This window comes from Cetorhinus maximus, chromosome 10 (genome assembly GCF_964194155.1).
Source record: "Cetorhinus maximus chromosome 10, sCetMax3.hap1.1, whole genome shotgun sequence".
Classification (NCBI taxonomy): domain Eukaryota; kingdom Metazoa; phylum Chordata; class Chondrichthyes; order Lamniformes; family Cetorhinidae; genus Cetorhinus; species Cetorhinus maximus.
Genome location: NC_135888.1, coordinates 28,336,510 through 28,349,961, shown reverse-complemented (window position 1 = coordinate 28,349,961; position 13,452 = coordinate 28,336,510). Strand labels below are relative to the sequence as shown.

At 41.6% G+C, this 13,452-nt stretch overlaps 1 protein-coding gene across 1 annotated transcript; it reads left to right on the top strand.

The window, feature by feature from the left end:
* The first annotated feature begins 2,249 nt into the window (after positions 1 to 2,249).
* LOC144685601 (V-type proton ATPase subunit G 1-like) lies at positions 2,250 to 8,064 on the top strand. The gene is made up of 3 exons (XM_078550275.1): positions 2,250 to 2,408; positions 3,358 to 3,458; positions 7,053 to 8,064. Exons 1-3 carry the CDS (start codon positions 2,327 to 2,329, stop codon positions 7,224 to 7,226), a joined length of 357 nt encoding a protein of 118 aa, XP_078406401.1. The 5' UTR covers positions 2,250 to 2,326; the 3' UTR covers positions 7,227 to 8,064.
* Positions 8,065 to 13,452: the final 5,388 nt, after the last annotated feature.

Genomic DNA, 13,452 nt, shown 5'->3' with positions numbered 1-13,452 from the left:
ACATGCGTACTGCTACATGCTGCTATTACACACGGAAAGGCACTGTATCCTTTGTCTACACACCTCTCAGTATTCTCCATGATAACTGCAATTTATTCTTTCTTTTTCAGAAGCAATTAACAGTAAAATATCTTCAACTTTAATTTGCATTGTTGGGGTGCTTTTCTATAAGAAGTAATAACAAAGCAGCTCTGCCTTGCTATCATTTATCACTGAGATTCCGCAGAGACGCCAAGGCCAATCCCAGGGGGTGATTTTGCTGCTGCCTCTGGAAGCGTATGGGCCATCATAACGAATAGGAGTAGAAGTAGGCCATTCAGCCCATGGAGCTTGCTCCGCCATTCAAAAACATCATGATTGGTCTCATTGTGGCCTTAACTCCACTTTTCTGCCTGTCCCCCATAACCCTTAACTGCCTTATAGATCAAAAATCCATCTCATCAGCCTTGAATACATTCAATGAGCCAGACTCCACTGCTCTCTGGGGAAGAGAATTCCAAAGACTAACAACCTTCTGAGGGAAGAAATTCCTCCTCATCTCTGTTTAAATGGAGAACCTAATGAGGAAACATCCTCTCAGCACCTACCGTGTCAAGCTCCCTCAGAATCTTATGTTTCAATAAGATCACTTCTCGTTCTTCTGAACTCCAATGAGTATAGGCCCAATCTGCTCAACCCTTCTTCATAAGATAACCCATTCATCCCAGGAATCAGCCTAGTGAGCCTTCTATGAATTGCATTCCAATGTAGGTATATTCCTCTGAAAGTAAGGAGGCCAAAACTGAACACAGTACTCTAAGTGCAGTCTTATCAATGCCCAGTTGTGGCAAGACTTCTATATTCCATCTCCCTTGCAATAAGGGCCAACATTTGCCTTCCTTATCACTTGGTGTACCCACAAGCTAATGTTTTGTGATTCATGTATGAGAATGCCCAGCTCCCTCTGTATCGCAGTCTCTCTCCATCTAAATAATGCCCTGTTTTTTTTCATTTATTCTTTCATGGGGTGCGGGTGTCACTGGCCAGCATTTATTGCCCATCCTTAATTGCCCTTGAGAAGGTGGTGGCTCCCACATGTTCTTCCTGCCAAAGTGCACAACCTCATATTTTCCCACATTAAACTCCATCTGCCAATTTTTTGTGAAAATTCAGCAGTTGCTGCCAGCAGCATTTTCTATCTGTGATTTACTCTGGCTGTGGATGGGATATGTTCTCTGATTATCCCCGACATCTGTTTATAGGTCAGAGTGTTAAAGTCAAACATGTAACTGCTGCATGAGGAAGATGATACACATGCAGTTATTCTGGGATTGTTAAAGCATCCCACAGTGTAATTATGATAAATAGAATAGAACACAATAGAACTAAATTAAGTCACAGAGTCATGTGGCTACATAATTGCTTTTTATGCTGTTGGTTTTGTCACAATTCCTTTATCTCTTTCCCTTTAAAAATCTTCCAAAGTTTATAGTTATGGTTTTGTGCAATAAAATTAATTTAAAGAAATAACAAGAACTAGGACGGAGATGAGCTGAAAAAACAGATATCGTGTTATCCTAGGTCACATCACAGGCTGAGCCCATGAAGCAAGTCCTAAAAGTTCCGGGGAAACGTTTGCCAGAGCTATAGGTGTGGAGGAAAAGTTTGAGAGCAGATCTTGGTTCTGCCGTGGCCTCCTATAAAAACCTCAATTATTTTGGTAATTGAAAAGTATTCAGTGCCCCTGTACAACAGAAACCAGATGGAGGCAGCGAAAACAGCAAAGGAACTATCATGTTATCAATGATCCTTGATGTGCCAGAGAACAAGTTAAAATCCTGGGGAATTCATTTATTGCTCTAAGCCAACTTATTGTCTGAAACTGAAGGAACTGTTAACCTTCAGTTATAATTTGTAACTAGCAATTTTGAGTTGCAATTCAAGGCAGTTTCTTTGAACAATAATGGTTATCAATTGATAACTTTGTCTTGCGGAGAATTCTCACAATGATGTATGTGCATTTGTAAGCATGCTTCATGAGAAATGGATGTAGGGGCATATTTGTTGGGCACCCCAATGGATCCAGTAAAAAAACAGGTCCAGTGTTATTCAAATGCAAGTGTCACCATGGCAATAAATGGTACAGGAAGACAACCATCCGCTAATTCAGTTCAGGACAGCCTGTCTGCTTTCCCTCCCCAGCTGCTGCTGCTACAAGACAGCTGGAATCCTTCCTCGGTCACTTCCGGGTTTGGGGAAGGGGCGTGGCCAGGGCTGATTGTTGTGTCACGGCGGCGGTGTCACGTGACGCGGTGTCAGCTGAGGGGCTCGAGCGGAGCGGCTGGAAATGGCGAGTCAGTCCCAGGGCATCCAGCAGCTGCTTCAGGCCGAGAAACGGGCGGCCGAGAAAGTGGCCGAGGCTCGGAAGCGTGAGTGTGTCTCCAGTCCGCCCTCCACCCACCCACCCCCACCTGCAAACCCACATCGGCATAAAGGCCCCGGCGCCCGGAGGCTTTTCACTGTGGGTCCGTGTGTCCCATGACTGGGCCCAGTTGGTTAGTTAGTTAGTGCGGCCCTCGGGGGTTGGGAGGTGGGAGCCGCAGCCGCTCCCATACTCACCTCCCCCCCCCATTCCAGCTTTTCCAACCCCATTCGAAATATTTTTGAAGCTTGCTGAGTCACTTTGTGCGGATTGTGCAATGGTTCTCCCTTTTCTATCAGCATGCAAAATGTGGGAACTTGTGTGTGAAAGTCTATTATTGTCATTTCCAGACCTTTTAATTGAATGTGAATGTGCCTTTATACTTTTGAAATGCTAATGCAGCCTGCAGCTTTCAAGCTTGTCCTTTTTTTATAGAAGAAAATCAGAACATATACAGAATTTTTTTATGGGAAGCTGCTTAATTGCTTCTCCTTGACTTATTTACGTAAGTTAATTGCTCTTCTGTGAAGATGTATAATTATGTGGCAAATACTGATGATTCAAGTTAATAGGAGATTGGCGATGTTGGCATGAACTAATTCTAATCTTTAATTCTAGTGTTTTCCTTTTAGTATTTTGGATCACTTGTGACACTAGTGATCATTCCATGCCTCAAATGAATTTGATACTATTCCAACATTTCTTGAAATGGCTATTTATCTGAATTCACTGGGGCATTACATTTTGTGTACATCTAATGACCAACAGCCCCAAGCCTATTATAGTTCATGTTCAAGATCAATAAATGTACTTAACAAGCAAAATTGGTATCAGCTTGCTTCAATACATATGCAGCTACTGTAGCTCAATCTACCTAGAAGCTCTGTTTTAAATATTCCCCAAATATTTTTTCCTTTTTAAAAACTAATGGTCTCTAAAAAATTTTTCAATTACAGGGAAAAACCGCAGATTGAAGCAAGCAAAAGAGGAAGCTCAGGCTGAGATTGAACAGTACCGTCTACAGAGAGAAAAGGACTTTAAAGATAAGGAAAATTCTGTACGTAGGAAAACCATACTGTATGTTTTAGTGTAAGCTATTAAGATTGCAGCAAATCAGGCTGAAAGCTACAAACCCTTGAACACTGAATATGTTAATTTGAGATCCTGTTTATTCTGGTTTGCAAATAGCTCAGTATTCCCTCATTCTGGGCCTATATATAGTAAGATTGTTAGTTTTAATAAAGTTTTTATTCATTCATGAGATGTGGGCTTCGCTGGCTGGGCCAGCATTTATTGCCCATTCTAAGTTGCCCTTGAGAAAGGTGGCGGTGAGCTGCCTCCTTGAGCCACTGCAGTCCATATGGTGTAGCTATGCCCACAGTGCTGTTAGGAAGGAAGTTCCAAGGTTTTGACCCAATGACAGTGAAGGAATGGTGATTATATATAGATGGTGAGTTACTTGGAGGGGAACCTCCAGGTGGTAGTGTTCCCATCTATCTTCTGCCCTTGTCCTTCTAGGTGGTAGTGGTCATGGGTTTGGAAGGTGCTGTCAAAGGAGGCTTGATGAATTCCTGCAGTGCATTTTGTAGATGATGCACACTGCTGCCACTGTGTGTTGGTTGGTGGCGTAGGGTGTGAATGTTGGTGGATGCGCCAATCAAGCGGGCTGCTTTGTCCTGGACAGTGTCCAACTTCTTCAGGGCTGAGATAGCCTTTGTCGTTTCTGGTGCCCAGGTCAGTGCTAGGTGGTCTGCCTGGTTTCATCCTTTTTTGTGACTTTGTAGCAGCCATTTCAAAGGGCATTTAAGAGTCAACCACATTGTGGTGGGTCTGGAGTCACATGTAGGCCAGACCAGGTAAGGATGACAGATTTCCTTCCCTAAAGGACATTAGTGAACCAGATGGGTTTTTACAACAATGGTTTCATGGTCATCATTAGACTTTTTAATTCTAGATTTTGTATTAAATTCAAATTCTACCATTGTGGGATTCGAACCTGGGTCCCCAGAGCATTACCCTGGGTCCCTGGATTACTAGTCTAGCGACAATACCACTATGTCATTGCCTCCCCTTAAAGTTGCAAGCTTGCTGGTTGAGCGGCATACTAACATTTCTCGAGAAAGCAAACTGTTGAGCTTCAGTTAATGATTACTTTTCACTTTGACCTTTTGTGGAAATAAGAGTTAATTTCAACTGCCTTGGTTTGAAATTGAATGAGAGGTCCAGCGCTTGTGATTCTGCTTTCAGTGCACTATACAGGCCCTTATGCAGGGCAGTTTTATTTTACTGATTGGAGAGACTGGTGTTGATTTTGATTTGTATAACACTGATGCGATGGCTGATTAAAAATGAAGATCCAAGGACTGATTAGTAATTTCTTTGCATTTAATTGTTACATGACAAATGGAATATTTTCCCAAGTCCAGCTGTTCACAGAATTACTTTGAACTATATGGTCCGGTGTTAAAACTAGAAGCTTAGAGGTGAAGCACTTCCCAAAAGTTGTAGGAGAAAATTGGGCAGAAATCCAGACATTTATTTCTATGGCAGCTTTCATGACTTCTGGACATCCCAAAGAGCTTTACAGCCAGTGAAGCACTTTTGTAGTACAGTCACATAGGTTGCAGATCAGCCACTATTTCCAACTCCACATGCCCACCTTTGCCCCATTTCCCATAAATATCTTTGATTACAAGAACCTGTCTCAGATTTAAACTTAAATGACGTTCAATTATTGCCATTTGCAGAAGTGTTCCAAATTTCTGCCGCCCTTTCTGCAATTCTAATTTTCACTCCCGAAAGACCTGGCTCTAATTTTTAGGCTATGGGCCTGAGTCATATACTCTCCAACCAGCCGAAATAGTTTCTCTCTACCCTACCTGTTCCCCTTGATACTTTGAAAACTTCTAAATTCCAGGGTTTACAAACCTAGTTGTGTAACTCCTTGTAATTTAATCCTTGGAGTCAAGGTATTATTCTGGTAAATCTGTACTATACTCCCTCCAAGGCCAATATACACTGCCTAAGATGTGTCCAGAACTGCTCACCATACTATGGATGTGGTCTAACCAGTGCTTTGTACAGCTGTAACATAACTTCAACCCCTTTGTATTTTAGTCCTCTAGATGTAAAAGCCCACAATCTATTAGCCCTTTTGATTATTTTTCTGTGCATGTTCATGACATTTTAATGACCTATGTACCTGGTCCCTTAAGTTACTTTGGACTTCACTGTTTCTAGCGTTTCACCATATAAAAGGTACTTTTTTTTAATGTCCTAAGCGGATTGCCTCACATTTGCCAACAATGAAATCGATTTGCCATGGACTTTTATTTGTATTCTCAATTGTATGCTTGTATAAAATTTTATTTGCATATTGCCACGAAAGCATCTTAATTGAAAGGGATGGGGCATATACTTTGCTTTCACTAAATTCTTCAATTGGGTTGATTCTCATCATCATTTGCAAAACTTTTGAGTTATTTGATCTCTGCCAGAGCAGAGGTGAAAGACACTGTCCCTGAGGTAGTAAGGAAAAGTTCAGCTTGGGTCTAACTCGTGGTCTTAATCCAATAATTTCCATTGCAAGTAAGTGCACTTCTTTGGGAATTGAAGATAGGATTAGAGTTGGCTGTGATCATCTTGAAAGCTTTCTAAAGAGAACATCACTTTCTGTTGCTCATTATCCAGTCATATGGAGGTGGCCTTTTGGGAAAATTGCTGCAGGCTGCTATCTATCTTTCTAACCAATCAGATTGAAGAATTGCGAAATTAACAGCAAAGGACTGAGAAGGAAGTCTAAATTAGAGCAGGTGAATCCCATGTTAAATCAGGTACAGAAAGAAAGAGGGGGAATGAAAGAATAAGTTGAGAGAAGTGGCACCAAAAGGAAATGTGGAAAAGTTTTAACTTAAAATTTTTCACTTAATCTCCAGCAACAATTCAAACCTGAAGGAATGAGACTCCAGACTTGTAATAGTTAATTTTAAGTGTCGGGGTTGATTAGCAAAAAATAGGTGCATCACTGTTAAAATGGTATTTGGATTGAAATGGACAAGTGTTATCTTAATGTGGTGGGTTTAGTTCCTATTTGCTGTGCAGTGCTGTAACTTCATGCTGTTCAATGCTTTTCAATTGAGATAGTGAGATGCCATTCTTAAAAAGCTAATAGTGGAGTGGTGAATCTTTCATAGCAACTTTTAGATTACTGTGCATCTATCCTCGCCTTGTTGCTGTAGCAGTTGCATGTAAATAAATGAATTATGTTCCATTGACTTGGATTTAAAAATTAAGTGAGAATAGAACACCAATTGAATTTGACAGAGGGAAGATTCACTGACATATTTAAAGGAAATTGGTCCTTAATCAGATGTGACTGCTTCTGCATTGTATGCTATTCACATCACCAAGTTCTGATTGTTGATATTGATATATGGTACAGTTACAAGACTTATTCAACATTATTCAATAAGTCTTTGAGCAGCTTGTTTTGTTTTTCATGAATTTTGAGCTTTGATGCCTGAAGGAATAACCAATTAATATTGGGCAGTGTTGCTACTTGAATGTATTTTACAACTCTGGGGAAAGGGTTCAGTATGGGTCTTGTTTATAGAATTAAAAACAAACTTGACATTTTTACATTCCTTTTCAGGCACTTGGTTCACATGGTGATTCAGCAACTGAAGTAGACAAAGACACCCAAGAGAAAATTAAGAAAATTGGCGCAAGCTATGAACAGCACAAGGAAAATGTCTTGAATAATCTTCTTTCCTTGATCTGCGACATAAAACCAGAAATTCATGTAAACTATCGCGTTAATGGTTAGATTAATGCACAAAGCAACACCAAACTACCATTGAAATAGCAATCTTTTGTGATATTACTGTGATTATGCAAACTCTTATTTGTGCAGCACTTTTACTTCTCAAAATCTGCATCAGATGAATTTGTGAAAAGGGCGGTTTGAGTTCCTACTGCAGAGTGTCCTTATTAATATTGAAACTTCTTATTCCTCACTTCCACTAGATATATCCAGACAAAACTGTAGGTGCTATAACTGTAATGAATTACTATTTACAAAAAGGAGAGGGGAGGTTAAGTCTTTAATAAATGAAAAGTAATTTTGGGGAGGGGACAGATGAGAAATGTAACCCATAATTGTGTGCATTTTGAAGTATTTGAATCTGAAAAGGATATGCTGGACATTTTCTAAAATTACAGGGTAATTATTATTTTGTTAATTGGATCTAATTTGGAGGTGGACCGAATTGCAACTGAGCCTGAAATGGTCTTGTGCAATTGTAAATCATTTAATGGTCCCAAATTAGTTATTAGAAATGCTCCTGTTGGGGACAGCGTGTTTCTGCATGTCATTCAAATCCAATTCAAAAATAAAAAAGCACCCTATTGAGCTTTTTCTTCAGAATCAAAGCTGTTTAACAGCTGACAGTTCAAATGTTTTCCAGGTTTGTGTTGAGATGTTTATTGATTAGTGTTATGCAGTATGATATAGCACACAGGTTGGGAGCAGTTTTATATTTCCACTTGAACTGCTTCTAGCAATGTTTTATGCTGCTTGTTACCTTTGTTTTCTGTAACTGTGTTCAGAAAATAACCATTTTCCTCTCCTAATAAATCTGTACCAATAAAGATTGTGCTTCTCATCATAGTGTACCCAGATTTGTTTTTGTTCCATATGCATGTATTGTAGCTGCTTTTCCTATTCTCAAATGTTGGACACATTATAGTTCTTTATAAATCATTAACCTCATGAAAACAAAGATACACAAACCAAGCAAGGGAAAGTGACAACAGCAAACCCTTGCATTATGCCTCTAGCACTCCAACTTAAGAACAACGTCTTGTTAAATGCTTCCATCAACATTATTAACTAAACACAGTCAACTCCACTTTAAAGAGAGAACTCAACCAAGACAAAAACATCTCAAATGTGGCTTGAATTGATTTTTACATAGAGTAGGCTAAATGAGTTATGGTGGAGTGGAGACCAAGGATGCATTATTAACTGGCAGGAACAGGAAAAAGGGAGGGTGACGATGAATTTTACCCATAGCAAGCAGAAGACAGATTTGGGTTTATCAGCAAGATATTAAGTTTCAATTTTGGACATTACTTGCTGAATATATTGGCAATTCTCCACCTGAAATCAAGTGAAATCAAACCAGTGAGCTTGTTTATTTTCTGGAATGGATAAATTGCTTTGATAGTTTTTGATTGCATTTGCTCTTAATATTCTGCCTTGAGCACTTAAGCAATATTCAGCGACAAACCTTATCAATGAATGAAACATGCAAAAGTAACTAATTTTAATTAATTGAAGAATAGTAGGACCTAAACACATAATTTAGGCTTCAATTCCTGTGCAGTGTGGCAGGATTATTGTAGTGCCAGAGGTGACCACCTGTTGAGAAATTAAACTGAAGCCCAGTTTGCCTTCTAAGCTGTATTTTGAAGATTCTGAGGTGCTATTTGAAGACCAACAAAATACTGTTCTGGGAAACATGCTTCCCTCACTAAGCACCACTATTTTATTCCTATTTGTAGAGCTCTACTTTGAGTAAATGGGCTGTCGCCTACTTAATAGTTGTATGCAGCACTTGAGTGATGGGGCCATTGTTATCAACAATGTATAATTTTAAGTTGAATTTACATATATTTGTGTGTTGAAAAAGGTAATAATGGTTCCAGTTTGATTTAGGTTAAATTGCGAGCCTGGGAGTCTGAATAGACTCTTGACTGAAGGTCAGGTCTTTTGGGTTTGTTTATACATATTTTTACATTTTAGTAAGTTTAATTTTAAGGGGGTTAGTGATTATGGGGAGAAAAACACAAAAGTGGAAAAACTTCACTGCTGTCTAGTGATAATGGTCAAGTGACAGACACAGAAAAGAGAGTTCAGTGTGTCAGAGAGAGGACAGGAGTTTTAGGCTCTCTGATAAGACTACAAGGCTATTGAGGACAGTGGTTGACTAAATAGTTATAGGACTTAGTAAAGTGATCAGTTTAACAGAGGTGCTACTGGAAGACTCAGCCTAGGGAACTCTTGTTTGCTCTGCAGTTGAAGAAAATGAGTTTGGAGTGCAGTTTGGGTGTCTTGGGGAGAGATGTGAGCTGGGTGAAAAGCATCAAGTGAATCCTCAGGAATTCATCAGAAGAAAACCATTTGCCACTGTGCCAGTCCCAAGTGAGAAGCCTTTGTGTCAAGCTAGTGGTAACTCCACTGGTTTGTGTCTGAAGATATTGCTGGGGTAAAAGAATAGTTTGAATCTGAAGTGACTTCATGTGTTTGTATTGAGATCTTTCCAATCTTCTTGTCTGGTGTAATATCGTTCACTTTTCTTGTGAAATAAATATTTTATTCTTTGTGTTAAAAATTCATCAGCAGATTCCTGGGAATTTATTCAGTAACTTTCCTCCACGGTTTCTTAAAAAGAGTTGGGATCTATCAAGCCAGGTTTCACTCTGGGATCTGATTTGTCCAGTATTAACATCAGCTGGGATTGTAACACCATTTTGAGGAAATGACAATATATATATAAGAGGCATCCCTCCATCCCTTCAAGTCAGCATTGACAGCTAGGTCTTCTGCTGCCTCACACTCTGCATTCCCTTCTTAAACCAGTTGCAGGTCCAGACGCCTCTCTTCCTTTTAGCGGCACTTCAATGTATGGGCCTACAGGATCCCAGCCAAATTTGGGGCCCTGTGCACATTTGTATTGTACAGACAAGGCCAATACAAACAAACGCTTTTAGTTCAGTGATATGGTGTACTTCATTAATGTAGTGTATAAACATTCTCCTGGCCTATTCATATATTTTTCTATATGTTTTTTTAGAAAAATATACTTTATTCATAAAATATCTGAAAGAATATTACAAAACATTTCTAAATGGCCCTCACAAAAAGTGCAATCGCATTCAACTTTTACACATGGATTACAAGGTGCTTCAATACAATCAATGAATATTGCAGTCATTTCAATATGGTCATTACAGACTGTGCAATGGCACTGGAGTTATCAACGTGCATCATGTTGCACTCTGAGGTGCTTCAATAGAATTATAATACAATTAGTATTCAATGCATACATTCAATGCGAGCTGTACAGCCCGAGGGGTCCATACAATTCCCAGCCCCTCGGTGCACTATGGCAGAAAGGCCTTAGACAGCGACCTTTCCCCATTGTGCCTTTGCGGTGGCTGCCCCAAGCTTTGGTGTGTCCCTCAGCACGTAGTCCTGGGCCTTGGAATGTGCCAGTCTGCAACACCTGGTCGGGGACAACTCTTTGCACTGGAAGACCAACAGGTTTCTGGCAGACCAAACAGCGTCTTTCACCGAGTTAATGATCCTCCAGCTGCAGTTGATGTTTGTCTCGGTGTGTGTCCCTGGGAACAGCCCGTAGAGCACAGAGTCCTGTGTCACAGAATTGCTCGGGATGAACCTCGACAGAAACCACTGCATCTCTCTCCAGACCTTCTTTGCAAAGGCACATTCCACAAGGAGGTGAAGAACAGTCTCTTCACCCCCCCACCCCCACCCCACCCCCAACCCCCACAGCCACAGCCACAGCCACCTCGAGGGCAATGTGCAGAGGGGGTGAGACTCCTGGCATGTAGGAAGGATTTGATGGGGAGGGCCTTTCTCACCACCAGCCAAGCTACATTTTGGTTTTTGTTGGAAAGTTCTGGTGATGAGGCATTCTGCCAAATGATTTTGACAGTCTGCTCAGGGAACCAGCTGACAGGATCCACCATCTCCTTTTCCCACAGGGCCTCTAGGACGTTACTTGCCGACCACTGCCTGATGGACTTGTGGTCAAAGGTGTTTCTCTGCATAAATTTTTCCACGAGGGACAGGTGGTCCAACTACTTGGAGCATTCCTAAGCAGCGTGGCCAGACCCATCCTTCGCAACACCGGGCACAGGTAGAACCTCAGCATGTAGTGACACTTGGCGTTTGCGTACCGAGGGTCTATACACAGCTTGATGCAGCCGCACATAAAGGTGGCCATCAGGATGAGTGCAATGTTGGGCACGTTTCTTTCCCTCTTTATCTGGAGGCTTGTACGTCGCGCCCCTGCGAACATGATCCATTTTTGACCTGCAGATAAAGCGAAAGATGACTTGGGTGATCACCATCGCGCAGGAGTGAGAAATGGGCCAGACCTGCATCAGCAACAGCAACAGCGAGAGAGCCTCACACCTGATGACCAGGTTTTTACCCGCAATGGAGAGGGAGTGTCGCTCCCATATGCCCAGTTTTCTTTCCACCATCGACACTCACTCCTTTCAGTTTCTAATGCATGCCTCGATCCCTCCGAACCATATCCCCAGCACCTTCAGGCTGTCTGACCTGACGGTAAAGTCTATGTAACATTGATTAAATCTCTATCGTCTACTTCCTACCTGTAGGAAACTCGTTCGAGTTACCAACAGTCACAGATTGCAACTCTTTTCGAGTACAATCACAGTTCTTGGTTTCCGGGAGTGGGACATGAACCCACAACCCTCTGATTCAAAGGCGAGGGTGCTATGAACTGAGCCTATCTAAGTCTATGTTTGTGGTTTGAAAGATGGGAGAGGTGGTTATGTGAGGGCAGATGCTGAAGAGGTCCTCACAATTCTCAACCTGGTGATCCCACTTTTAAGTCCTTCCTTAAAAGTCACCCAACTAAGACTGTTGGTCGCTTAATCTTTCATTCTTTGGCTGATTGAGCCTTGGAAAGTATTCCACATTAAAGGTGCTATATAAATGCAAGTTGTCCTCATAAGTCTTTCATTTCTTGTTTATTTATTTATTTAGCATGTGCATAGTTACAGAGCCAATCAATAGTCTTGTCAGTGGCTAGATGGAGTTCTTTAATCCCACCTTATATTTTAGTCAGCGGACACTCCTCGACAACATGATTAATTGTTTGGACTGCACGACAACTGCACCCTGGATGGTCTTGATGACCTCACTGATGTTGGATGGCTGAACAGAGGCCTGGGCCAACTTGGAAATGGTTTATAAGGGCCCATTATTGCTGTGGGAGATCAAAGCCAGGTGGACAAGCAATAGGGGCTACGATGAGAAAGCGGTTTCTGGTGGATGTTTTCCCCTGTCATAGGCCCTCAGTTGTTACTCCTCGGGTGTGAGGGAAGGCCTATTGCTGATAGGTTGAGAAGGTCATCGAATAAGGGCAAGGTTGGGTTGGAGTAGGCCTCCTCCAGTAACTTGCCTGTTGCAATTATTCTCCTGCTCTTGTGGAGGGTGGGGGTGTGGGAGGGCCAATGTTGCTGAGGTCTAGGATCCAGGGGAGGTCAGTTGGCTGAAAAGTACCTGCGATGATGCGCATCGTTGAGTTGCACATTGATAAGTTTGGTGTTGACAGATTGGTACCGTACTGGGGTGCAGTATTCTGCAGTTGAGCACATGATGACAAGAAGAGAGGTACTTAGGGCCTTATCCTGTGATCCCCCTGAGGTACTGGCCAGTTTATTGTGAATTTTTTCTACAGTCTGTCTGGATGTGAGTGGTCTGTCAAAGATGATGCTTGGATAAAATGGGTGGGGATCCTTCTTCAGTCTCTGGCCATCCAGGATAATGTTTAGTTCTCTCATGGTGCTGGCATTGTGAAGGTGGGAATGTTCTAGGGACTGTTTTACAGGTGCTGAGTTGTAAATGCCGTGTCTTGCAGTAGTCAGCCAGCTTTACAATATCATTGTTTAATGCACCTTCCAGCTCAGGGATAGTCTGAGCCTCTATGCTAGAACAGATGTCATCTGCACAGATAAACCTCCGGGACCAGATTGGGGGTAGGTCTTTGCTGTACAAGTTGAACAGGGTTGGGGCTAAGAAATACCCTTGGGTCATTAATCTGTATCCTCCAGGTACTAGTCTTGTCACCCATATGTACTCTGAACCATCTGTCCTGGGGTAGCTGTTTAATGGTGTCAGTAACCCAGGGAGGAGGAATATTCATATTTTGACAAATAGGCCAATGTGCCAGGCTGTATCGCGTGCTGCAGTGAGGTCAAGGAAACTTGCC